Source organism: Nesoenas mayeri (genome assembly GCF_963082525.1).
Source record: "Nesoenas mayeri genome assembly, chromosome: 19".
NCBI classification, from domain to species: Eukaryota; Metazoa; Chordata; class Aves; order Columbiformes; family Columbidae; genus Nesoenas; species Nesoenas mayeri.
The window spans coordinates 9,794,501-9,821,357 of NC_137568.1; the positions used below are offsets into that span (position 1 = coordinate 9,794,501).

At 42.3% G+C, this 26,857-nt stretch overlaps 1 protein-coding gene across 2 annotated transcripts in view; it reads right to left on the bottom strand.

The window, feature by feature from the left end:
- PITPNC1 (phosphatidylinositol transfer protein cytoplasmic 1) overlaps positions 1–26,857 on the bottom strand; it is a gene marked incomplete at its 5' end in the record, with an annotated part of 59,914 nt that overhangs the window by 6,585 nt on the left and 26,472 nt on the right. For both annotated transcript variants that reach the window (XM_080356306.1, XM_080356307.1), the window contains 7 exons: positions 855–918; positions 1,582–1,737; positions 9,309–9,404; positions 16,357–16,428; positions 25,055–25,062; positions 25,510–25,598; positions 26,373–26,521. In XM_080356306.1, the coding sequence (XP_080212432.1) occupies positions 855–918; positions 1,582–1,737; positions 9,309–9,404; positions 16,357–16,428; positions 25,055–25,062; positions 25,510–25,598; positions 26,373–26,521 (634 nt within the window). The remainder of the gene's footprint in view (positions 1–854; positions 919–1,581; positions 1,738–9,308; positions 9,405–16,356; positions 16,429–25,054; positions 25,063–25,509; positions 25,599–26,372; positions 26,522–26,857) is intronic.

Here is a 26,857-nt window from a genome sequence, read left to right on the forward strand (position 1 = left end):
GTCCGCACCAGCTGGGCTGACTGCCTGTTTTTAAGCAATGCAGAATGTTCCTGAGTTCTGACGACAGACAGGTGTCATTCTTATTCATTAAGTGCCCACAATGGTATTACCTGAAGCTTAAAGAGGGTCTAAATAAACCTTCTAAATATATTCCCAAGTTCCTATTATGTTACAAGAACATCTCAGAAACTGTTCTACAAGTATCTGTGATTATGGATTCATCCTACTGAAATTACAAGTAAAAAGCACAAACCCCAGGAGCTTGTTTTATAAAACGTAATTGGCTGGTTTGATATTCAGATTACTCTGGACTATTGCAAGTGCCCATTGCTGCAGCTGGTTCATGGATTCAGAACACTTTTTGCACAGCTGCTGTTGAATCAGACCCAGCGGGCTTTACATTTTTATCTATTTTCCAGCAAGGACATTCAAGCTCCATCTTTTCTCTAGTGCAATCTGCACTAACAGTTCAAAACTTTCCTAAAAAGCTGAAATTGTGTTGGATAAGAGGCCTGAGGAGTCTGCAGTGCGGAAATGACTGCGTGTTAATGCAGTTTTAAGAAGGAGCTTTATTGCTACCTGCCTGCAATGCAGGGTGAGGGGACTGATGTATATACGCTGGGATGTATGGGATGTAAGCGTGGCCCTGTCTGCTGCCTGCTGGCGACTCGTTACACAGAACCTGCTGTAAACGAGCTCCGTACGCTCCAGAGAAACTGAACACGGTTCGATCTCTCTCATGAACAACTTCTGTCAGGACCTGATGGTCCACAAAAGCAAATGGAAATCTGCTGTTAATTGTAATGGGCTTTGCATCAGCCCTTTGAAATGGGCTATATTTGGAGAACACTTACCGTACCACTCATCAACCCAGGCAAACGCCTGCCGGTGACCGATCAATAGGATATCTCTGACCACCTGCGGAACAAAGAAAAGGTTCAACACCTCTGCAGCAACAACACGTTTTACAGAAATAACACCCCTGTCTTTCAACATGATTTAAAGTGAAAAATACTCTGTTGTCTCTAAAAAGAGATGCCCTAGGGAGTCAGACACACTGACTCTGAAGGTCTTGAAGTGGATCTGTTGCCCTCACTGGATCCCATTAGCGAGGCTCTGCCTGGCAAGGGGAGCCGCTGGGGAACACGTACAGAATCCATTAGTCTCTGGGCAATTAGATGTTCTGGAACCCTTCGTTTTCCTTGTTAGTTTTTTAAACATGTGGAAGGTCAATACTCTGAAAATTATTATCATTTGGCTGTTACACCATTCATTAATTTTTTAGTAGACTGATTGGAAAACTTTCCCACTACCTGTCTGTAAGAAATTCTGCACGTTATTGCTACACATACAGTACTCAGGTATACTCATAAATACTCCAGCTCACATGTTTATCGCAGTATTGAAAATGTTACTGACTGTTTTTCTCAACCTTAGACCTGAGCAGCTCCGGGCTTTGTCAGGTTCATACCCAGAGGCTCTGCTCCAGATCTGAAGGCAGATCTGAGCTCCCTCCCGAGCTTCTACACCACTCCAGTTCTGCTTCTATGAAGGGTAAGGAACAGCTCCGGCATCACTGACCTTGTGCACAAATTGCTCTACTCTGGTTTGAAGTCCCCAGACTTCAAACTTCACAGTCACAAGTTTGTAGGAACACATAATTGGCTGATGGGTCTCTCTCCAGCCTTCCTTTAGTTGGCCTCTCCCAGTCTTCTGCGACTTGAAATATTTAGGGTCCTGCAAAACACAGGAAACATACTGGGAAATGCAGGAGAGGAAATCCTGTTTGTCAGTTTGCTAAAGTAAATGTTTTGATAAGACATAAAATATGAAAACATGCTAATAAACATTATGAAAAAGTAATAGGAAATGGACTTAAATAAGCACCAGGGTATTCTAAGATCCAATCCTGTCTTTTATCCAACAGCCACTGAATCGATGGCAGCGTATTCTTGGAGATGCTTTGACAATCATATCATCTAGGACATTTTCTGCTATAGGAAAATAAGTTACTGCAAGTCATTACAATACAATGCAAGTGTTATTTATGGGCTTTGGAAAAAAAAACAATGATCTAGGTGGCTTTGCCACGACTCCCGCACCATGACTTACAGGTACTTTCTATCCGTGGTTGTCCTGAGGTCCTGCCAGAGCTGAGCACCAACCCCGATGGGACCCGACAATGCCATTTTCAGCGGTTCTCAGCTGAGTATGAAACTGCTCCTGTTCATCTATTGCTGGTTACAGCTGAATTATGGGCAAAACACCCACTAATTCCAACTCCGTCTCTCTTTTACAAACTAGAAAATCAAGGAAATTGGTGCTGAAATTGCCACAGCGAGACCAAAAAACCAGTGAGGACACTAGTCCACCTTTAAAGTTCACTTTATCTGTATGAGATACAGTTCTATCTATCAAAGTGTTATTTTCCATATTGGTATAATTCCATTTCACTTTATGTCTAATCCTGCTAATTATATCATGTAAACAGAAATAATTTACAGCTAAGCATTGATTTTCAAAGCTTGAAAAGAATGTGGTTTCAGTAACTTCACAGCGGTGCTTCTATAATCTGTCTTCAAGAATAACCCGCAGTGCTCACCTGTGTTACCTTCCCCAAAGATCTGAGAAGATCTTTTAAATCCACCCTTTGGTAGAAAAGCAGTTAAACACGTATTTAAGTATGTGCCTAAATTACGTACTAAATAGAAGACAATCAGGAGAAAACCTAACAAATTGATAAGACTCCTCTGACGGTAATTTTCTTTCATTCAGCATGAGCTTATATATAATTCTGTGTTCCTTTTTTCTGATGTTTATAGCTGCCTTCTGACTTGGCTTCTGATATTATCTATAAAATGAAGCTCTGTCTTTAAAGCTTCTTTAATGAGGTGACAGTCTTCCTCCTCTGAGAAAGTCATTGCTTTTATTGCTGACATATTCTTTTCTAAATAGAAACCTTAAGCTCACTGTATAATAAGGTTTCAATGTTAAATCACCATCAGAAACAGTTCAGCGTCATCATATATCAGAGCAACGTACTGCTGTATTTCACAACTCATCGGCACATGCTGTTGCCAATCTTCCCACCCAAAAAAGCTCGACCTCAGAATGATCTAGATATTTCCTAGTTGAAAGAGTTGGTTTAGAACTGATTATTGCCCAAAGCAATCAATATGATGATAATAAAAAGGGAAGAACTAACACATAATATTCAGAAAGGAAAAAAAAAAAGGAAAATAAAGGAAATTAGTCCAATTTAAGGAAGGGGCTGCTGCTCCTCAGACACGATGGGGCCATTGACTCAGCATTGCAAACACACACTTTAATAAACCTGAGTGTTATGCAGAGATACGTTCTATCCCTTCAGCGATAACCAGATCTATAATGGAATAACTCCACTGCAGTCCAAAGGGATTTAATGTAATGAATTTGAGCCAGTGTCAAGTATTCAGAATTTATAAATAAAAATCAAATAATGAACAGCTACCCCGCGTGACTGCTCAGCCATGCAGAAAACTCGTGTCTCGCTCGAACTGCAAGAAGCCTCTAGATCCTGTGGAAACGGTGCGGTTTGGTGTGTGGTTAACCCAGCACACAAGGGGATTCACGGTGGCAACTGTTCCCACATTGGTGGCCCACAAATAATCTCCCTACTGCGATGCAATTCAGCCACGACATCCATCCTGGTTGTAAATTCCCCTCCCAGCGCCCGGAGGTGGCACCTTTGCCTCCCTCAATCGCGGCCGTTCTGCTGAAGGACACAATGTTTAGTCCCAAATTGGCTGGACAGTTTCAAGCAAGGAGCCAGGCAATGACGGACACTTTGGGCAACCTGTATGTAATAGCTTTTATGGAAATTCCTGCCTTGCTGCAAACATTCACATATTGATGCTATAAAACTGCAGACCGAGGAGTGGCAGCCAGGAACCAGAAAGAATTCGGAGGAATAGACTCGGGCGCTGTAGCTCACTGCAGAGGTCAGTCAGGTAGAGCAGATCGAACCCAGCTGATCTTCAGTCTGACCTCATTTTTATGTGATTTAGATGGTTAATTTTGTGTGTGCCTTATTTTTGTTTCTAACCACCCATGCCTTCCTTTCTAGAGGAGTCATCATGCAAAGAATACCATGTCTATTCACTATTTTCCCCTTAATTTATCTACTGGCAAAATCTTCAATCTGTTTTAAATGTAATGGCATAGCTAAAATCTTTTTGTTTGAACAACCTTCTTGTCCTTTTATCAGACACAATTTATTAGGAAGGCCCATCTGGCAAATCCTTTTGCTACAGAGGAGCAAAACCTACTCCATATTTGCAATGCATTATTGCCAGGTGCAGAGTGATTTAAAAATAGCCCTTCTGCTAACATAGCAGAAACGTCACTACCCACGAGCTGGGCCTATTTGAGAGTAAAATGTAAAATTACAATAAACTAAAACATAAGCCACAGTGTGATGGACACGGTTTCAAACACAGCACTCTCCCAGTGTTTCTTACTTAGGCCACGTCTGGCGGTTCCCGGCTTAGCGAGCTTATTGTTAGAGATTCTATTATTTAGTGTTTAGCTTTTATTTACTTAACCTTCCTCCTGGACTGCAGACGTCACGGGCATCAGACGCGGAACTCTAAGCCCCTTTCCAGGAGGCAAACAGCACCATGTTGACAATATGGCACTGGGTTGTTGCAGTGCCTTTTCAGGTTTAATTATGAGATGGTATTTTTTACAGTTAAATAATAAAATACACTCATTATTTACAGAAAACTTCCAAATCGGAATGTGCATGCCTTACCTTAGCTCTGCCATGGTATCGGGCATGACTGGAAGATCCCACACTATAAAGATCCCCAAGGTTCGTTTGTTCATTCCTTCCTTCCTTCCCATGGATTTGTTTTTTCAGACTCCCATTGCAATCTATTCCACCACTGGCCTTTTGAAGTGCAGTCAGATTTTTCCCCCTTTAAGCTGAAGACCATTTTGTTTGATCTTGAATTTCAGAACCAATCCTTCATGGCGTGAATACATGTGATCTGCCATTTCAGCTGGACCTGCTCCGTTTTGGATTTCAGCTTATATAGCTACAGCTCTGCAAAGATTTGTTGATGTAAAAACACCACTATAGAGAGATATATGGAATCATTTTTTAAAGACTTTTTTTTCCTCTCTTTTTGGATTTTCCATTAAAATGTATTTTCTGGAAGAGCCAGCTAAATACTTCAGAACTGTAAATACTGGGACAGTGATGAGGTGCTAAAATATGATAATCCAGGCAGGCTTTATGTGAGGTCACGACTGGAGTCAGTAAGGAAAAGGGAATTTTCATCTGCTTTTCTGTGCCCTGCACTGACTTGTTGTGCACGTTCACCGGGGGGGCTGCGGCAGCTTTATTATTTCAACTACCATCATTTTCGGGCTCTGAAATGTGACAGACGCTTTGTTATTCCGAAAGCACCTGGACAGCAGTAAGCTGGACCTATTACCCTGCAGCTGCGCTCAAGTTGGAAGAGTCAGCAATTGAAGAAGGACATTGCAGCAGCCGCGCAAAAGCTTTCTGTTTGGAGGTAACTGAAAAAGTTTGTTCCCTTTGTCCAACTCTCAACCGCTTCGTTATAAACAGGAAATGAAACACTGTTAATTTGGAGAACTTGAATATGGTGGCAAAGAACATTTTGCTCAGTAGCTCACATCTTGGTAAATGTTTCACTTCAATGAATGATTCACTTGAGGCCACTGAGCATAGCTCAGTTTTACTCTTTTTTTTATAATTCTGATAAATATATATGTCTATACGGGGAATACATGATGGCTGGTGATACATATTCACCGACAGTAAAGTCAGTAGGAAATGACTTTACAAAATGTACGGCTTCTCTTACCTATAGGCTTGTACATTCTTTATACAGAATTATAAAATTCCGTATTCAGTGCAATACGTACATTCAGATTTGGAAACATATGTGACTCCTTACAGGGAAACAGGCAAACCTGTTCACTTGGATCGAGATGGAAGCTTTCGCAATGTGGCACTTCGCATTTAAACATCTATAAAAGTCTAAGTATTTTCAGGTCCAGGCTTGTAAAAAAAGGCTGTATTTAAGATGTGGCAGCACTGGTATATACTCTGGTGGCTGCTTCACAATGAAGTTTGTAGATGGTCATTAAGTTAAAATTAGGTCAGCTGCTTTGGGATGTTTAGAACTGGTGCAGTTTGACCCCTGCAGTGTCCGGCAAGGGCACTCTTGGCAGTGGCCATCAGTGGAGCACAGAGCTGGGCTCTGGGATGTGTCCGTACCAGCTACAGAACTGCCTTCTGACTCCTGCTTTACTTGGTGATTTCAGCCCCTCTGTGCACACGCTGACAGATAAACCCTCCGCTTTTACAGGAATTCATATCACTTGGATGATCCTGGTCAAGAGATCTCGGTATTATCAGCAGAGGTTCCTTTAAAGTGTTCCTCAGTGAAACCGCAACTCTCCCTAAGCCTCCAGCTAACTGTATTTTTTCTTTTTCAAATTTGGTTAATGTATAGAGGGGAGAAAAAGCAGAGATGTACCCAGTTGAATTTCATCATTTTTCCTTCAACCATCACAGCATTTTCGCAGAACACTTTCTCACCAGTACCAGCACGAGTCAAAACGAGCTATGCAATTCAAATGGAGTCTTACACGTAAGAAGATGTTTTATACATTTGGTCTTTTTATGTGTGAATCATTATTACGTAAGTTCAATGTAAGGAAGAAAAGGGATCGGTTTATAATACTCATGTCAGGGCAAGTGGAAAATAGGTTTTTAGATGATAGGTGCTGGGAAGCAGAGAACGGCTGCTTAACTGCTCAGTGCTGAGCTGTGGGTCCTGTGGATATTTCCTGAAGCCTCCTGTGGTAACTACAATACTATTATAATACCAGTGATGCTATCGGTGGAATACAGACACAACCACAACTTCTGCTTCTGCACATGAGAAAACCACCTCGCCAGCTGCTGTGGTTCATTCCGTTATCATCAATGAGTTATTTCATGCACTTACTCAAAGAAAAGTCACAGTCAAACTGTAGAAAGGGCCTTTTCATATAGAACACTCTGAAAAACTTACGGTATTGATTCAAACAGCTTAGAACTGAGCACTTTAAAGCTGAAAATAACGGAAATCACAAATCCCGGCTCAACAGCAACCACGTCTGATCATACCAGACGTGCTACCAAAGTCAAGCAGTTCAAGTCATGTGTGAAAGGTTTAAATGATTGAAGCCACCTCTCTAATGTACAGTAATGCAACTAAATAATGAAATTTGCTGTTAAAAACTAAAGCATATTTTTAAGTGAAGAGGGATGCACTTTTGTCAGGATATAAAAGACGTTTAAAGCTCATTTCTAGAAGCAGCTAAGTACGCTGACCCTGATACAGAACTTGCTTCATTTTAAGCACATGAAAGATCCCCTGAAATGAAGAGATTAGTAACATGCCTGGAGCCAACACCATTCTCAGTGCTCTGTCTGGACCGGAGTCAGAACACTTATCATGTGGGATCTAATTCTTAAATCCTGAGGATTGTACTTCACTTTTAATCTTTAAACTCGGTATCAGTTGAGATTAAATGATAAAGCAGCCAAATTGTTGTTATTAGTGTAACGGAAATACCTTTCAAACGCTTACAGTAAATGGTTTTGAGTTCTCTCTGAAACTGTGATTTGGAAAACACGGACCGTTTCTCATTTACATAGTTACTTCTTCACGCTGTTCTGATTGAAAACAGACAGAAATGACATGTACGAACAGTAAAAGTCTTTTTATAGTCCCTAAATTATGTAAGAGGCCTCAACAGAAATGGGAATTTGGCTTCATATTCATCATACAGTAGCATAAAAACCCCATAGTCTGTAAACTTTGCAAGGTATTGAATTCAACTATTGTTAACTTGCTATCAATTACAGTACGTGCACAGTTAAATGCTAAGGTGTCCTTACCATTTTGTATGAATTCTGCAACAGAATTTGGTAGCCGACATACAAATCATCCATCGGTACAGAAAAAAAACAACAGATGCTGGGCTATTTTTGTTGTTTAAACCCATATAAAATTCCATTTTGCTTGGAATCGGGTCTCTAGATTTGCCTTTGAAATAACAACACAAAAACACTGCAGTTCTTTTCTCAATTAACATAAGGCTGGTTTTCTATGTCGTAAGATTAATCACATGGAAATGATGCTTAATAGGTGGCTATTAAAAATGGACAGGAAAGCTGGAAAGCTCAATATTACCTTCATGTTGACGGTTTTTGGAAGTGTACACAACGCGATGAAAAATCTTACAGGGTTTCTCTAAACTACAGTCAAATGCTGAGCCGTTCACCAGCAGATCTCATCCCTCCATGGGACCAGAAGGCCGTGTGGTTCCAATAAGATGATGGGACCGATATGATGCTTCTCGGGGTGTTATACAATATAAACCAGATGGGTTTCGTTCTCTATGGAAACTAATAAAATTACTTTCCATTCTACTGTAGATGTAATTTTGGTTTATGACCCACATGTAAAATTTGAAATAGGATCTATAAATGGAAGATAACAAGTACCTGACTTTTTTAGTCTGAAGATCATGCCTCCTGTGCTAAAGAAATATATTCATTGGCAAGCCTTCATTTTCTATCCTAAAAATGATGATGTAGTCCCGTTTTGTACAGCCAAACAGCTGCCACACTCATTGCCAGCTATGAATATATCCTTGGCTCCAGAGGCAAATCGTATCTCCAAAATTAAATGCAAGCATAGAGCCGATCATTCTTCTCGAACCACTTCTTGCGAACCATCATTTTTCACATCTGAGACCTCATCTTTATTTGCACGGTGGTTGCTGATCTCAGAACGGTGATCGCACTGAGCTAAAAGGAACAGGCCAGCGCGGCATGTCCGGCTGTGCCGATGCTCAGGACTGACCCATCGGGATGGGATGCGAATAAGGGCAACAGGAATTCTGAAAGCGCTCAGACCTGCAAACGTTTAACTGAGCTTCATGATTCAAAGACAAGTCCTTTTCTACTTTGAATGAATTCAGCTGAATATCAAGGGTACAGGACGTGTTCTGATAGAGGCATGAAAGCATTTCAAAAGGCAGGAGGAATCATCTGCAAAGGAGAACATCAGGCAATCTAGACAGAGATTGCTATCTGCTTGCCCTCTAATTGAAACTTCTTAGATACGACCGACCAGCAAGATTTCATACAAAAATGAAATCGTTTTGAGTCCTACCAAGGTCCTGCAGCCCCTTATGTTCCTTTCTTCACTATTTCCCAGCGAGTTGTCTCTTACCTCTGATTCTTTGTAATAGCGCTCAGGAATCTCATCACTGGCGATATCAATAAAGCAGACTTCTCGCTCCAGATCTTTAGCTTCTTTGTCAAAAATCTGCAAGAGTGAAAAGAAATTCAACACTGCAACAGAAGAACATCCTTACAAAATCCACCTGGAATAACGGCGACAAGCGATCTCAACGACTTGTGCAACATTTTGTATTTCAGGCTTGTGCCTGAGCAGCTTCTGGTGTAAGAACGTTCAGCACTCGCTGCTCACCCCACTGCTCCTCCTCACACCTTCTGGATCAGAGGCGTCGCCACAAGGAGTAAAAGCCAACAACCAGGATTGGATTTATTGTGTTCTCTAATCTTGGAATCTGCCAAAACCAAGAGGAATTCCTTCTCTGCATAAATAACCTGACATTCTAGACTTCGGGTGTTTCCAAACTTTTCATTCTAGGGACTGTACCGCCATGTGGGAACCAGTCACACTCCACTGCTACACTGAGAATCCAAATCGTGGTTGAAGCTGGAAACTTCCACTCGCCATTTGTGCCCACAAAGAGCTTGTCTGCACTTCCATCCTTTAGGCCCTGGCTTTGAGCACTGAGTCTCTTGTTCCGTGCAAGGCAAATGCCGGGTGTATTTTGAAAACGCAGGTCACTGGCATCAGCAGCGCAGTGCGTTTGTGTGCCTGTGCCCATCATTTAATTATCTAGGCATCTCAGTGAACCTATGTCTGCCAATACATCTCTGCTCATGCTTCTGGGACTTGGAAATAGGGCCCAGTTAAAAGGCTTATCAGGAATTGCTGTAACATTCAGGGAAGTTGTGCACACACTGTCAAGATCAGTAACAAGCTAACGATGTGTTTTCTCCTTTGGGCCACAATGTTCTATAGTGAACGTTTCCAGGAAGCATAAATATTTTTGTTTTCTTGTAAATTAATTTAATTTCATCCTGGGGGAACAGTTACAAATACATTTTTTTTTTAATCATGTTGATTATTTGAACAAATTGGAGCTGAGAGGTTCAGCCCCTGGAGAGCTCTTTCTCAGAACGGGGGGACATTTAAAAAGATAACTGTTATGTTTTACATATATAATATGGGTCACTTTTTATAGGCTTCTGCGTTTGCTTTTTTTCCTAAACAAACTCGGATATATAGAGCAGTCCCCTGATGAAATCAGTTGAACTATCTGTGGAACAAGATGCATTTCAGCATAATCTCTGAGCTTTAAATAAAATAATGGAGATTTCTCTTCAGTGGACGTTCCCAGGTCAGTGGAGACTCTGGGTCAGTGTACGGTTTAAGTACAAGCCAAATAACTTTAGTCACGTGTACATCTCTGCACGATTGCAAAGACCTAAATTGGGACTATTACCCAACATCTTTGAAGAAATGTGCCCTGCTCTGTCACAGCTTGATCCACACGTTGTACCTCAAAGTCATTATGGTTCTAAACTCTCTCTTTAAGATGCTCTGACAAAAGTGGGGATGACAGATGCCTTTGCCAATCTGCCAAAAGCAAGAGGGATTCTTCAACCATTTCAACTCTGCCTTATTTGCCGCTCTCTGACCATTTCCTCTGTTCCCAATGTTTGCTGAGTGACATCTGCGTTTCTCTTTGCTGCCAGAAGTTGTTGTCTAATCATTTATGCTTCTCCCCTTCTTAGATTGTCCTCACAAGATTTGCAGATAGAGGTTTAATCTTCTCATTCTATCAGCAGCAGAAAACAAGAAGTCATTAGAGAACACGACTGATTTCTTTCTTAGCTCTAATTCTCTTATTGCCTCTCCTAGCCACGTAATCTGGGATTGTCTTAAAACCTGTAGGGAGGACGGGTTTATTGTGTTTGTGATCACAGTGACTACAGAAATGTAAAAGTTTTAGAGGAAGAGATTAAAGGCCATGGAAAGGAACATAAGGCTCCCAATCTGTGCAACTGTATTTGCAAATGTGCAGAGAATGAATGGTGAGAACAATCTGTATCCCTAAGAGGATGATGCAGAAAGGCAGACTATTAAATATTATATTGGAAAGAACTGGACAGGCTTTACATTTGGAAGCCAAGTAATTAATTGAGATTGAAACACACAATCAAATGGAAAACAAAGAACAACATCCAGGCCCGAGTGTCCTTTTTGCTGTGGGTTTGGGGTTTTTCCACTTTCGAAGAGAAATGAAAGCTCATCATTATTTAGACTAATTCACCTGCAGAATGACAAAAAGTGGGAGAAAGGTTTAACTGGGACAACTTGAAAGTTGTCAATAGTTTCTTTCGGGGAAGATTTACAAAACCCCCACCCTGGCAGATGATTCCAGTACCTCAGAAAATAAAGATGATAGAAGATCCTGCACAAATTTAAGTGCTCGTGTCTTTAAATGTCTTTCCTCCCGTTTCCACACGACCTACAGTGCCACGGCCCAGCCCACACTTTGCTGGTGAATTCTCTTTAACTTGTAGCCAAAGCCAAAACGTTGGGCAATGAGACGATGGCAAGTCAACAACAAATTTAATAGCTTTTTTTTCTACAAGCTCCTTTCCCCCTTTTCTTGTATCTTCAGGCTATTTTGATGGCTTCAACCTCATTCAGATGTAGCTAATCCACAATGTAACTTTTATGGCCAATCGCCACAACTAACCTGGTTTGGACAGAAATAGGATAAAGCCGAATCCATCACTGGTTCCCCAGGGGCAAATTCCCGGCTCAGCTGCAGCACGAGGAGCCTGCGGGGCAGATCTGCTGCTTTCGCTGCCTCTGCTCCACAATCCATGATTCCTGTGATTCTGTTTGCTATCAAGAGCAAAGAAGGTGTCCAAGGGATTACAGCTGGAAAGCTGTTTGTGTCTGTCTCCACCGCACAATGTTTGTTTTACCAGCCTAGATACAGGGAGTCTGTGCTCGCAAGCTGTAATGAGGCAGCTAATTCGCCTTCTAAACACTAATACACACGGGACATAAAGCTTCCTGTGGAAACAGTCAGATAACAGAGCAACTTCGAAACGCAGACAAGTTGCTAAAGATGGAAGCGATAAGGGAAACTATACTGAGAATTCTATGCTGTAAACAAACAAACTGGAAGGTGGGTGTGTTTTATTCTAGAAGGTATTTTTTCCATCCCTTGTGAGGCTTTGGGTGAGATCTCTGTCTCATTCGTTACGTCAGATCCAGCCAGCAGCCACTGCTGGAAATGCAGCTCAGGCAGAGAAACGAGACAGAAGAGCTAAAAGATTTTCTTCTAGAAAAGCAAAGCACTCCTGAATTAATTACAGGCAGGTAATACAGGAGCAGACGTGATTATCATCCCAGGTGCTAAGCAATCCGACACCTGTGCCCATCTACAAACTTACGCCAAAATGACACTGTTTAATATACGCTGCGTAAATGTAATTTATTGAGATGAGAATTTCTATTAGAAATCAAATTTTCTCTTCTATTAAATCCTTCTTGGAGTTACTATGCCTGAAAGTGTCGCTCTTCCCTCTCTGCCTCTCCTGCCAACAAAGTTAAACCTCGACTTTGCAGTAGCTGGACATCACAAGATGACATCAACATAAATGCTCCTTTTTAATTTGAATATTGATATTTCATTTTAAGCTTTTGGGTTTTTCTCTGTATTTTCTCTCATCCCTGAAATGCAGTCTAATTATGCAATTTGCAGGTATCGAGCAATTTGTACAACGTCGAGCGCTTTGTGTGAGTAGAATACGTCTGTATCCATCATTTGGAGGATTGTTTAAATCTATATGTCACAGTATGTGAAAGTTAGAGGTATAAGTGCAGTAAGGACCACAGGAATAAGCTGGCACAAAACCTCCTCTCCAACCTGCAATTCTGATCTCCTTGGGCTGCCATTGTCAGACCCGCTGGCTGGTGTCCAATTTAATATCACAGCATCTTTTCGCAGGTTGTGTCATCTGGGCCACTTCAAGTCTCATTTTTCTGAAGGAAAATTTGGTCTAAAATAAAAGGAAACCTACTCAGAACTTCACCTCTGGAGTTTTATTCTGCAATTCGTGTTCCAACCTCAGTTACCCCCAAAACCTGTTAATTTACTTGGGCGATGATTACAGGAATTGACCAATTTCAACCTGTCCACTGGCTAAAACTATTTCTGTGGACACACATAATTGGGAGCAATTCTATGGAGAAAGACTGAATCTCCAACGCGGAGCGGTGACCATCCTGGTGTGCAGAGCGGAACCACCGCGGCCGCTCGCATTCACAGCCCTGGGTCCCTTTCATCTCCGCATCACGACTCCTCTCTTATTCCACCTCTTATAAAACATCTCATTTAGATTCATGCTTTCTGAACAGAGAAACGTGTTTTGATGGGATTACATCACAGTAGCTGTGCTTCCAAGACCATAATACACTATTAATAATACTGGATCAAAAAGAAGAGGCACAACTGTATTACCTGTCTCTCTGTCAGTATGGGTCTTATCTTAACGTTCCGTGATAGTCACGTGTGCTTGGGGCATTTTATTTGTAGTTATGTCCCACAAAAAGGGAGCTCTTCCCACACGAGGAATTTCAGGCCAACCTCTCCACTTGTTTGCCTGGATTTTTTGAGGCTTATTAGAGGGGGAAAGCTTCACAAAATCAAGGTTTTTCATGGCAAATTATACAGGAGACAAACAGATACTCAAATACCATCATACAGAAAAAGTCCAGGTGCAAATAAAATCCCCTCTCAAAGTGACCCAAGCTTTGATTTGGACATATTTTGCAGTGATGCCTGGCAACCCTTTAGACAATTTACACCACAAATATACTGTATTGTGGCGAGGCTAAGCCGGGGCACAGCTGAATCCACTCCAGCTGAAGTCAGTGTTTCACGGCACTTTCCTTAAATACCGAATTTACATTTCATTTACATGTGCTATATGGAAGTTTCTTAGAACCTCGTTTCATGTTACTAAGCGAGGAGACAAAAATAAGGGAAAAAAACCACCACTCTAAAAAGAGCAAAACTAGAAATGGCTTTTCTCCTTAGCTGCCCACACCTAAAATGGGTTTTACTGTAGTCGAATGTTTTACACTCGATACTTCAGAAACACCCGCTAAGGATGAAGCCTGATGAATGAGCCAACACTGGGTCACCTGCAGGGCTGCGGAATCAGAACTCGCTGTCGGGAAAGGATTTTCTAAGGTGAAACGATGGAGCTGCAATTTACAGAGGTTGCGTATCAAAGGACACCTGCTATTAGCTGCCTGGTTTTAGCCCCAACAAGCTCTTAATGTGTCAAATGATGCTGGTGTTAATTTAGAAGTGTGAATTGCAGAACTACCTCTTGTTTTCATTTGGCAAATGGTCGTTCTGAAACACGCATTTTCAACGCTATGTTTGAAAGGTAAGAAACACGCCGATAATGCATTTTTTTCTTGATTGACAAGAATTAGTGCTGTAGCTGTGACGACTTTATCAGTGTTACTGACACATGCACGTACCAAAACGTGCCCAATGACACCCACACTTTGTCACCTTGAAATGTAACTCTACCTCAAAATCTTTACTCCGCAATTTCATTATGCTTAAGAATGAAGTTATTCTTGCTAATAAATATCACGGCCCTTTAACAAAAGGAATGACTACGCTATTTTAAGAGCTTGCATGTCATTTTGTGATAAATAAATAGCAAAAGTAAAATAAATCTTCTCTTTACACTAGGAAGTTGACTGTTCCGAAGACAGCAGTGACTGGCCTGACTCATTGGCGTCTGACCCTGTTAATGAAGCCATAAAGCTACAAAGCAACAGTGACAATATTTGATGTGCTGAAATGCTCACCCAGCACTGATTCTGTTTTCCTAAGGAGAGAGTTGCCACGTGAACATGGAGATGTGATACAACAAAACCGGCGGCGCGTAAGCACTATTGAGCACTATTTCGGGCTTGATTCATGGTATTTTAGCCACAAAGTTGACATACAGGAAAAGAAAAGACAATTCACTGATAAAACAGCGGCATTTCCTCCTCTGTGAGGCATCAGTACAGACCGTGTCTCCTCGCTGCTGATATTATAATGTCACAGAACCAGTCACACCCTCCTGCAACCAAAGGTGTGGGCTTGCTCGGAATTAAAGCGCTGCCAAAAGGCAGAAGGGAACATTCACAAGTGCATAAATTACACCCAGGTAACGCAACCCACTGCTTTTTGTGCCTCCCTCACTGATCTGGATCTGGCTGAGGCTCACAGTGTCTGAAAGTTGTTGCTATCTGGTGGCTCATACATGATCTCTGTCATGTTCCCTTTGGGAAGGTGCCTGTATGCCAAAAGCATTATTCAGAATTATACCTTGTTCTTTTCTGTGTAATTATTCTGCCACAAGCAGCGCAACAGCTGTCGGGCTGATTTACACGCAGGCCCACGGCGGGTTGGGAAACGCAGCTCCCATCTGGAGAACAGAACGCCTCGACCTTCAGGGGGGTCGCTCCTGCAAACCGAAACGCTCTGTGGCCCAGACCCCTTCTAAATCTATTTTGCTGCCGCCTTCTTTCTCAAGAATGTGTTTAAACACTCCTTCACAACGCCTCTGTATTACAGGTAAAGTTTCCAGACACTTCAACTTGTGTTTCACGCCTATAAGAAACCTCTTCCTGTAACTCTGCAACAAATGGCTGTTTGAAGCACACCCAAAATTAAATATATAGAAACATATTTGTGTCTTCATCCATGGCTTGAAGCTTTCCATGCCTGGCTTTATCCAACATTGTTCTTTTCTGCTTTGCTCCCTGTCAGAACAACCTCCTGATCCTGAGCATCTCTGGCTCAGCGGCTGCTCCCTCCAGAGAGGATTTGCACAGTTAATTACCCTTCTCACCATTAATTACCCTTTTCATCTAGAGAACGTGGTAACTTTTGGTGACTGCCAAAAGCAGCAGCAGTCACACATTGTTCCCTTAAGGGCTTCACCACATCTCCCATCTCTGAGCATTGTTTAGTTGCCTGTTTGCTGTTCCTGGCAGCTCCTGTGCCCCCTTCACTGAGCGAACATTGACCAAAATTCACTACAAGGATTAAATGAAAGTCAGCAAAAGCCATCGTACTTACACTGTCATTGCTTCCCTTGTTGTCCTCGTATTTTGTCTCTATATGAATGGAGAATTTAGGCAAAAATGAGCACTGCAACGAAAGAAACAGATGTTTGCCATGAACAAGAGGCCTTGCTTCACCAGCTGACGTGTTCAGTGCATCCTCTTTGGTGTCAGCTTGCTTATTTTTGTTCAGATTATTGCAAGAAAAAGAGTAAATGTACACAGCACATAAAAGCAAAGCTTTTTGTGATTCTGGAGAGAAGCAAAGATTCCCTCTAAAAGCTGAATGCTATAACGAAGGCATAAATAAATTAGTATAAGTACTTGGGAATAACTAGGTATTATGCAACAGCTTTCACGCTCACTCTGCAGAACAGTACGAATTTTCTAATCGTCTTGTTATAAATTCGGTTCACTAAGACCTCAAGAACAACTACACATTCGTCACCACAGATAAATCTGTCCCCCATATAAACTAATCCAGGAACCCTCCACCAGCTGCAGGTCCTGCCCAAACACACAACGGTGCTTTGATGTCCAAGGGCTTTTGAACTTTTCAGTGAGAAATAAATTTTAGCATAATTTCCTATTAATGAAATTAAGATGGATTACAAGCTGCTATAGAAATTCCTTTGTACCAAACCAAAATCAATCTTTACGTAATAATGCAATAAAATTAAGAATGCACAAATGTTTTTCTACTAAAGTTAATAATTCTGTATTTAACATGGGAATATATGTTTAACATCTCATGGTTCTTCTTTTGAATTAACTTTCCAGATAGGCAAACAGAGTTGATGTCTAGAACACTCCAGAGGACGCTGGTTCAGCATCTTTCCTTCAGTCATCAAGTCCTTTCTTGCATAAGCTGCCAGTGAAACCCAAGTGCTGGTTCCTCGTGTGACGCGGCACTGATGCCCCGTGGCAAAGTGTCCTTGTGAAGACTGTGACGACCTCATGGGCTGAACACGCACATTATACGATAGTGTTCACATCCCTCTCGGGCTGAGCTTGGGCTTGGTAAAATTTGGAGAGCTCTTCAAAGGGAGAGGCTGCTGACTACGAAAGGTGATTTCGAAGGTCAGCTGCAGTGCAACACAACTGGAATGAGATGCCAGGTCCCCTGAGACTGCAGAAAATCTATTCCTGATTCCATGGTTATCACCCAACAAGTCACTGCTCAATCTTCTTTTGATCACAGGATATTCAATGGGCGCACTTGGAATCAACCCTTGGTGAAAAACGCATGAGAAGGTTTTGCCAGAATAAGGTTCTGGTGCCACGGAGGCTCCTGGTCAAACCACTCATGAATAGGAGACATACCCCTGCAACTGCTGATGCTGCAGATGCCCAGAGCACCCAGGCTTCTCATCCGCTACATGTTTTGCCTTTTGTAAAGATTCTGTGGAGTAGCACATGATGAATTTCAATCCAATCTGAAGCGTTTGGCTCTCAGCTCTGTAACTTGTTCATTGAGTGACTATAGGGGAGAAAAAACAACCAACCAACCCTCCCCATGCAAACCAAAAAAACCAAACCCAGAAGTATGTGGAGTGCAGGATCTGCAGATCTGCTCACTCCTATTACCCACACTTCATGGGCAATTAAACATTTCCTATTTACATACATCTCAGGAAGTGCCGGCTGAAAATAGACAATGTTTCTCAACACTCTGTCTGCTTTTAGGTCCCAGTTTCAGGTACAGAGATGGATAAAAAGGCCAAGTATGAAAAAGCTTTGTGCTGTTGATTCGAAGCACGGCTACAGTTCCAAAGGAAATTTGGAATAAAGCCAAATGCCAGATTTCCTTTTTACCTCGCTATCAAAAATCTCTGCTGTTCTCAAGCACTGTTTAGAGCTCACCAGCAATGACTCAGATCACAACACTCACAAATACAGCCACTTCATACATTGAACTCATGGCTGCATTAGGCCGCCTGGAGCAGTTCAGCAACACACTGCTTGAATCTAGTTGTTGTTCCCTGTGACCAGACTCTAAACTGTAATTAAAAGCAGATCTTGAGTCCTGGGTTTAAAAAAAATTACAAAAAGATGAAGGATCTTCAAGTGTTACAGAAGAAGAATTTTAAGTGCCATTTACCCCAAGCCACCTCTTTAGAGAGCATAAAGTTATTTTCTGCACAAAGCCATCCAACGTCAACCTCCCTGTGTGTTGCGTGGAAAGGCAAGGACTATAACAATCCAACTGGAGATTGTAAATGGTAACCTGAACCCACCCCAAATGAAAACTAACATCCACCTAGAACAATCTCACTGGAGTAAATGGTAACCTGAATGAACCCAAATGACAACTGAAATTCACCAAGTACGCCCCTGCAAATGTATCTCTCCGAAACCAAACCGACTGGCACCCGCTGTTTCGGCAGCTGTCAGGGGTCTCACCGGCTTTCAGGAACACTTTGCAGGGTCCAAATTTTGGAACGTTTCACAGAATGTGGCTCATGATTCATCAGCTGCACTCTGACTAATTGGCAGAGGGCTCTGGCAGAACCAGAAAATTGTTTATGCATCGCTCAAAAGAGTTTATTATTCATCGCGCAAAAAAGTTGCTTTTGTTTTTGTTCCCCCCATCTCATCGAGTGGCCGCGTATTCACTTAGCCAGGGATTACATGTGTTATGCAACACTCAGAAGCAAATTTGCGAGCGAACGGGAGGTAATAAACCTGTTTGGAAGCAGCAGATCTGCTCGGGCTCCGGGGCGGCTGTTGTGCAGCACAGCCCCGCATGGATGGAACGCAGGATGCGCAGGGCGCTGCCGCCCAGCTCCATCGCACATCTGCACAGCTTGCAAGGTTCCTTGGCGAAAGAAATAGTGGCAAATCGAATCTTTAACTTGAAATTAGACTTCGATTCTACATAATAGGAGAAAGTCTTCAGGGTCCCACTGTCTTCAGTGATAAGGTTGCTTTGTGTAAAGCTCTCAAAGGAGGCGTCTTTTATATTGTCACCTCTGGATTTTTTTAGATGTGTTATAAACTCCTTAAAAATGTATTATAATCCAGTACACTGGTGACACTCAGAAACAAACAAGGAGAATATTCTGGCTTGGTTGGTTGTTTTTAAACTCGCTGTATTTGCCCCCCGTCCCCTTTTGGAAGAACCAGGAGAGATTTAAAGCTCAAGAGTGATGGGTGAAACCAGCAGAGTCTGGAGGAGTCACCGCGGCACACGAGGCGGGTATCGCCAGACTCACACAAACTGAAGCGAAAGCAGCACCGGCAAACACAGCCCGCAGTCGCATTTTCAATTCAGACAGATAACCTCTTGAAACACGAAAGGCCTATTTTTAGCACGATGATTGATTAGCGTTGCCATAGCAATAAGCAACACTTAGAAGAACAGGGTAGAGCCTGAGGATGCCAAAACACTTGGCAAAGTCTTAAAGAGACAGCACCACACGTCTAGGGGGTGAACGCGGAGAGGGCTGGAAACGCCACCTTTGCGCAGGAATGACAGCGCCGGTGGCCGCAACCTGCTTTGCTATTTCATCAACGCCGCTTCGCACGGTTCCATTTGCCATTCGGTTTCTCTCCGCGGAATGTTCAAAGAACTGCTTGAGACCTCAGCGTTGCACTTTGCTGCTCCGTGTCAATATTAATCCACAATTCTTGGGGAGTTATTTTTGTACAGTAAAAATTAATCCTTTTTTTTTAAGCAGCAGAAGCGTATCCCCCTAAATCTTCACAGCAGAGCCTGGCGAGGCTGACATCTCATGGAAATGTTCTCTCTCATCTCCCATCACTTTTCAGACTGAATTTTCTCTTTTTATATGGTCACATATACATTATTTTGGCACGACAGGTGGGACTGGATGCTCTACAGAGCAACCTCCGCACAGCCCGGAGCTAAAGAACACGCTCACTGCTACTACGAGACCATACTGGCCAAAGCAAAATTAGATTATTGTCTTAAAAGGGTAACTTTTTGATGCCACATATTTTGCATATTTCGAATTATTCTTTCTGTAAATAAATCTTGTAAAGACAGTTTGTTTATTGAACATTCCCAGTTTTGTGGGAAATGCCCCCGTTTCAGAACAGCCCCGGTTATCGCGGCACAAAGCGGCACCGCCGGGATGGCAGAAGAGAATGGCCGGAAAGGGCCGGGCAGGTGATGGCAGAACCTGGAAGATGTGACTCAGAGGGAGGGGAATTTAGATGGGAACGTAAGTAGGGAAGGTGGCAAAGAGCAGAAAAAGTGCTGTGGAATGGAAAGAGTAAGAACACAAAAGAAAAGGCTTGAAGACAAGCCAAGGGAGTTAATCTCTCATAAAGAAGCTCAGGAAGAAAACTGCTGTTTGTATCATGTACAGTAACCTGAAGATGAAACAGACAATTAACCGCTATGAAATCTGGCACTTCCCGCTGGTTTTGCCTTCCCTTGGGATCTCCCTTCTCCGATACCCATAAGCAGTAAATATATTGTTATAAATCCTACAGAGATCCTTCCTCTCGCCAGAATCTCTGAAGGAACCCAGTCTGTGTTTTACTGTGTCACCAGTCAGCTCGTCTTCTAAACTGGGGGTGAGAGGGCAGAATTTGGGCAGTAAGTTTGTCGTAGGCTCTAATCCTGCAATACCGACTCTGTTGCATTTTTGCTGCAGATTCTTCGCATACTCAAGCTGGAGAAAAGACTGATGGGTTACATCCAAATTTCCAGCACCGGTAATCAGATGGAGAATACAGGGAAAAAACCTCCACAGTGTTTATCTGAAACAATTCTTTCTTTTCCCCCTTCTCAAGTCAGCTGATTATAAAAATAACAATTACAAAAACATTCCTTCCAGCTAATTTACTTCATGGCCACAATGGCAGCTGAGCGGAGCATGAAACACGCCTGTTCTCAAAAGTAATCAGAAACCAGCAGGTCAGTAACAGAACATTTAGCAACTATCACTCTGGAGCCTTGACACATACCAGATGAAATAATGATGTTTGTCTCAGTCATTGGCTGTAGAAGAATTAGTGTCATTGTGATATATCATCAAAGGAATCGCTGTCTCCCGCTTTCTGTTCCAGAACTGGTTTTCATCAATATTCTGATTTAGATCCTATTCCTAAGTTAATCTGAGACATTGGCAGGTTGAAAGAATGCTCTTCCTCCCCGCAGAGAGTAAACCACGCTGTTTTAAATGTTTAATTTGGTTTCTATACGTGTAATTGTGAAACTAACAACTGGCAATAGATTATGCATAAAAAATCATCCAGCTGTTTTTAAATTTCAGCTCCCGTATTGAAATATTGCTAACGACACTGGAGCTGGTCACATCAGCCAGCAAAACCATTTGAAATTACCCCAGTAAACACCTGACCTGCCCTTTCAAACTCACAAGAGTTTGCTTACATTCTGTTTGCATTTTCCTGACCTCTTGGTGCTCTAACGTGCCAGCTGAACCGCACGGGGCCCATCGCCGTGCACTTTGATCGGGTGCATTCTTTGCACCCTGCTCAACTCGCCAGACATTCGGGATCTGATGACCCGGCTGCCCGAGGCTCCTCTTTCTGTCCGGAATCGCAGTGGATATTTGCTTTGTGCTGCTCGTGCTCTAACAACATCCCAGTGCAGGTACAGAAACTTAGTTCTACGCAATCCTTTCTCGTTCGGTTTGCTATAGAGACAGCTTTGCTTCCTAGTTAATAATTTCTAATCTAGCTGGACAACCTCAGATAGGAAAAAAAAGCCAGCAAGCCTTCTGAGGGCTCAGGCATTCTTGTCCATGTATCTAAGAACAGCATAAATACTTTACACTGAAAACAGGTATTTGCAAACGCTGGGAGAGGCTGGCACATAAGGGCTTGTTGAGAGCTGCACGGCATCTTTCCCCCGGCCTCCAAGTGAAAAAGGCTCCAGCAAAGGAATCCTTCCCCAAAATCAACTCCTGGCAACAGCCTTTCCCCACCAGCACCAGTACCGGGGACCGCTCAGAGGGCAGAATCCCCAGGAGTTACCCGTCCATGGCTCCCTTCCAGCTGCATCCCAAACACAGCGGCCCAAATCACAACACTAAACGAACTCCAGCATTTATTTTAGCAAGATATTATCTCATCAGGTTTTTAATTACAAGACCAAAACCAAAACAACTCCTGCTGTGAGTTTAAAGAACGTTCTCACATGCAGTTCTGGAGTAACACCCCGGCCACTAAAACAAGGCTTGGAACTCCACAGGAGTATCTTATTCTCCAAACAGCACCCCCAAATCGGGACGACTTCCTTTGCCTTCAACTTGGGAAGTACTTTTTGCAGTTCCTGCTCTCAATGTCAGCAGGAAATCTGCGAGGAGGAGCTCCAGCTTTGATACAGCATTTCGTGGGACATCACCCACGTCTCATCTTCCCGACAGGAAATCTTTTGTCCTGCAGCTGCACCGAGGCCTCCCCCACAAACAGCTCAGTGTACGCTCCCAAACGCTCTGCTGGCACTATGATATTTCACATGCTATGCACCACAAAAGCATCACTTGTGCAATAGTTCTGTTAAGATCTTTATCTTAAGTGTGTCATTTGCTTTTACATATTATTAACACGGTTGTTGAGACTCCTGCTGCTTGCCGTCAAATTCAGGGGTTTGCTGTGTAACAAATACCATCCCTGAAAGCAGATGCCAGCCTGACTGGACCCAGATTATAGAGAACTGACATCATGACACTCTGTTTCCACTCCTGCTTTCATGTATCCAATCACTCTTGGCTTTTTATACAACTACGGCAGAGAACAATATTCTGGAAATGACTTTCAACGCCTGCTGAGCTTTTTTCCTTAGAGACGTCACAATTTCAAGTCCTTAAGAAGGTCATATTTATGAAATCCATAATATTTCACAGGAAAGCCAGACTGATGAAATGACTCTGCCCTGACTCTCTGAATGCGAGTGTATGCGCTTAATGCAATTTCCCAACTGCCTTCACATGTTACAAGTGAAGAACCTCAAGCCCATGACCAAGATCCAGTCTGATGTTCACATCCTCTTCCAAACCACTGACAGACACTGAAATTACTTTAAGGTCCTTGCTCTTTATTTAGAGTGGAACTTAGAAGGTTTAAGTAAGGTGTGACCTTACTACATAGCAGTACGTACTTGACTCTATATCATTATGCTTTATTTATCCCATTATTAGCTCACTTTAGAATCAGTTTTCCTTGAAATGAGGTCCAATTAATTGTCGGGATGTCCCGCAGACCCTTTGGAGGGAATTTACCATCTTTAAGAAGTGGGTTTCCGAGTTATCTTACATATTCTGGGCAATGTCGGTGGGTTTTTCTTCTTTTCAGAATTCTCTGATGAATACAGATGATGGAAATACATTCCAGACGAGGACAGGAATTATTCCCACTGGCATATTTAACACTTTTATTCTAGATTCAACAGTTTGAGACAAAAGCACTTTCTCGATTTCCTTCGAAGATAATTTCCTCGTCTATCAGCTCCATTAAAACATATTTGAGATTTCTGTCTGCAGTGCAGTTTCCTTAATCTCATCCCAATATTTCTGGTTCTGTTTCCTTGCATCGTGGTGAGTAATTAGCCCCCAGCTCCCATAGGCAGTTAGACTGTCACTTAGTGACTGTTTCACCTGCCTTCTACATTTGTAGCTCGATTCAATTGTTCTTTACCAGCCTCTTCAGGCCTGCAATCATTCTTGCTGATGCTCCTGAGCACTCTGTGGCTGTATACACCCCACACACCTTCACCAAAATGTGCTGCAGGTGTCATCTCATCAGATTAGATAAAGAGAGGATCTGTCCCCCCATCACTGCTGCCCATCGCGGGACATTTGGGTTTCCTCTGACAACCAAATGAAGTTTAAACATAAAAGAAAGCAGAATACGTGAGAAGTATCTACAGCACACGTCGAAAAGTACAGTTTGCGACTTTGGATTTTCAAACTCGGTCATCAAAGTTTCAAGTCTAAGTCTCCAGCTTTCAGATCTGAGTCTTTAAATCTCTTTATTTTTCTTTCCTCTTTCACATTTATCACATTAAAATGTTTTTCCTCTGTATTCTTTGGTGGTTTAAAAAAAAACTATGAACATTTTAAAAAATCAGTGGATTATGTCTTGTCTATAGTGGGAAGTTCCAGCTAAACCAAGGCGGGAGTTTCTGGACCAGGTCCCTTCGGCTGGAGCTTCCTCAGCCTCTGCAAAGGCCGCTCAGAACCTCCCGCACATTATCGAGTCCAGCACCTTTCAAACCACCTTTCTCATGATTTATATGCTGTATTTTGCCTCAGCTCTGCTAGAGGGAAGAGCTGATTTTCCTGGGCACCGTGCCCAGATGATGTTTAATTTTGTCTACAGATTGTACAATTTCCCAGCTACTATACCAGGGATGAGCATTTTTATAAGTTAATAAAACAATAAATAAAATCAAATCTGTTCTTGTGTCTCCACAGAAGTACTGGAACCTTAAAAGCCTTGCCCTGTTTTATAGAAGCTTCTCTTTGTTACAGTCAGCGACTAAAAATATATCAAATTATTTTGAAGTAATAAAAAATAGGATAAATAATTTATAAGATCCCCACAGAAACCCTTTAAATTTCACGCTAAATTTCTTAAACAAATAGCTCAAGTAAAGTTCCACTACTGAATGCATTATCTATCGGTTCTACAAAGAAGGAATCAGTTTGGATTCCACTACTATATTTCACATAATATTCTATTCTATTTTTACAATAAAAAGAGGAAGACAAACTTACTGTGTATTCTGATTCCCAATTGTCCATTTGTAAACAGGATGATGAGGGGAAAGAAAAAAAAAGAAATGAGAAATAAAGCAATGATGCAAGATCCTTACAGTAAAAACCCATTAATAATAATAATAAAAATGTGATAATCTGATTTATATTTGAGTAAAGCCTATGGGACAATAAAGCGTACAACTCAGCACAGGATCTAAGCACCTGATGTTTCCTTTGCAAGGAGGAAATTGCCTATATACAATACTCCAGTTTTTACCTATCCATTGGCTATAATCTTTGTTTCCTGGTATAAGGTGATATAAGATGGAAAAATATATGCACTTCATCAGGAGCTGTTAAAGTAACTTGGCATCTGTGGCTCAACATGTAACTTGGAGCTTCTGAAGACAAACTAAACTATCCAAAAGGTAAAGTCAACACTCATCTCTGCTTTATTTGGATTTATTCCTTACCTGTGATTGTGTAAGGATAATAATTCCAAGCCTTCTCTGTGACATAAAAGATTTTGGGAACAACTGCTCTGGCCCAGCTGGGCAGTTTGCTGAAAAGAAAAAGAAAATACAAAATTAGAATATGTTCTGACTTGTGGGTTTTGTCATTTCATCATTTCACAGGTATCGCACGGGATATAGCAACACCAGATTCACGACAGTATCTTCTTCTCATGTCAGTACATCTGGTCTCCGTTTTCTCCACAACCATCTATGAAACCAAGTGTGTTTATTCCCTCTCCCAGCGAGCAACGTGGTGCCGCTGCAATAACCTCCCATCACGTTTTAATTGAGGTTACTGCAGTTGTGAAGAATCTATGGCCTCAAACCTTTGGCCATGGCCGAGCTCAGCAGGTTTGGACACACAAGGAGTGTCTGTGCCAGCACCTCAGGAGCTCAGCACTAAATACATGATTTGCATCCACTCTGAGCCCGATTCCATTGTTTCTTCTTCAAGATTATTTCTTCTTCCTCCATATTCTCTGCCGGCACATAAACCCTTAGTTCAGCTCAACCAGCGCACGCTTCTTTCCCACACGACCAACACCGACTCTCAGGCTTTTCTATTAAAATTAACAAATCACTTAAAACACCTCTGGGAGGCTGGTGGGTATCAGTTCCATTTTGCTGATGGGAAAAGTAAACGGTAAAAGAGAATTAATGGAACTGATGTCACAGCTCGGAGCTCAAGCTGTCAAGAGAACGTATCAATGCGGTGGTAGAACAGCAGAACTGGAAATGAAAGACGTGGATAAAGCACATGGAAAGATATTCCTTGTGAATTTTGATTAGAGCCCGCACCGAAACGGCCTCATTGCACTTGCCTGTTGAGATAGACGCGTTTCTCGGTGAGCTGCCCGTTGCCGTGGTTTGGATCTTCGTAGGGCTCGTTCTGCACCACCTCCACCCCTTCGCCGCGGTCGCTCTGCTCATGGCTGTGCTTGCTGATCATGTACAGCTGCCCGATGCGGTACTGCCGAGCAAAACCGAGAGGCACCGTCAGCTGAGAGCGACACACACGCGCTCAAACCCAACGGCGCACAGTGATACAGCACCACGTGCAAATGAAACGTAGTTCAAGGGCCAAAACCAGTATTTTGTGGCTTCATTTCTGAGTGAGGGTCCTCCCATTACCTTATTAAGTCCAGGGCATCACATGTGGAATAAAATAACAAAAACTGTGTGTATACAGATGTGAAGAATCAGGCCAGTCCTTTATTTTCAGACTAGATTCCTAAGTCTATAAGTTAAGCATAACTAAACAATCTCTGTACTGCTCCCACATGCTGACACGCAAGGGGGTTTTAAC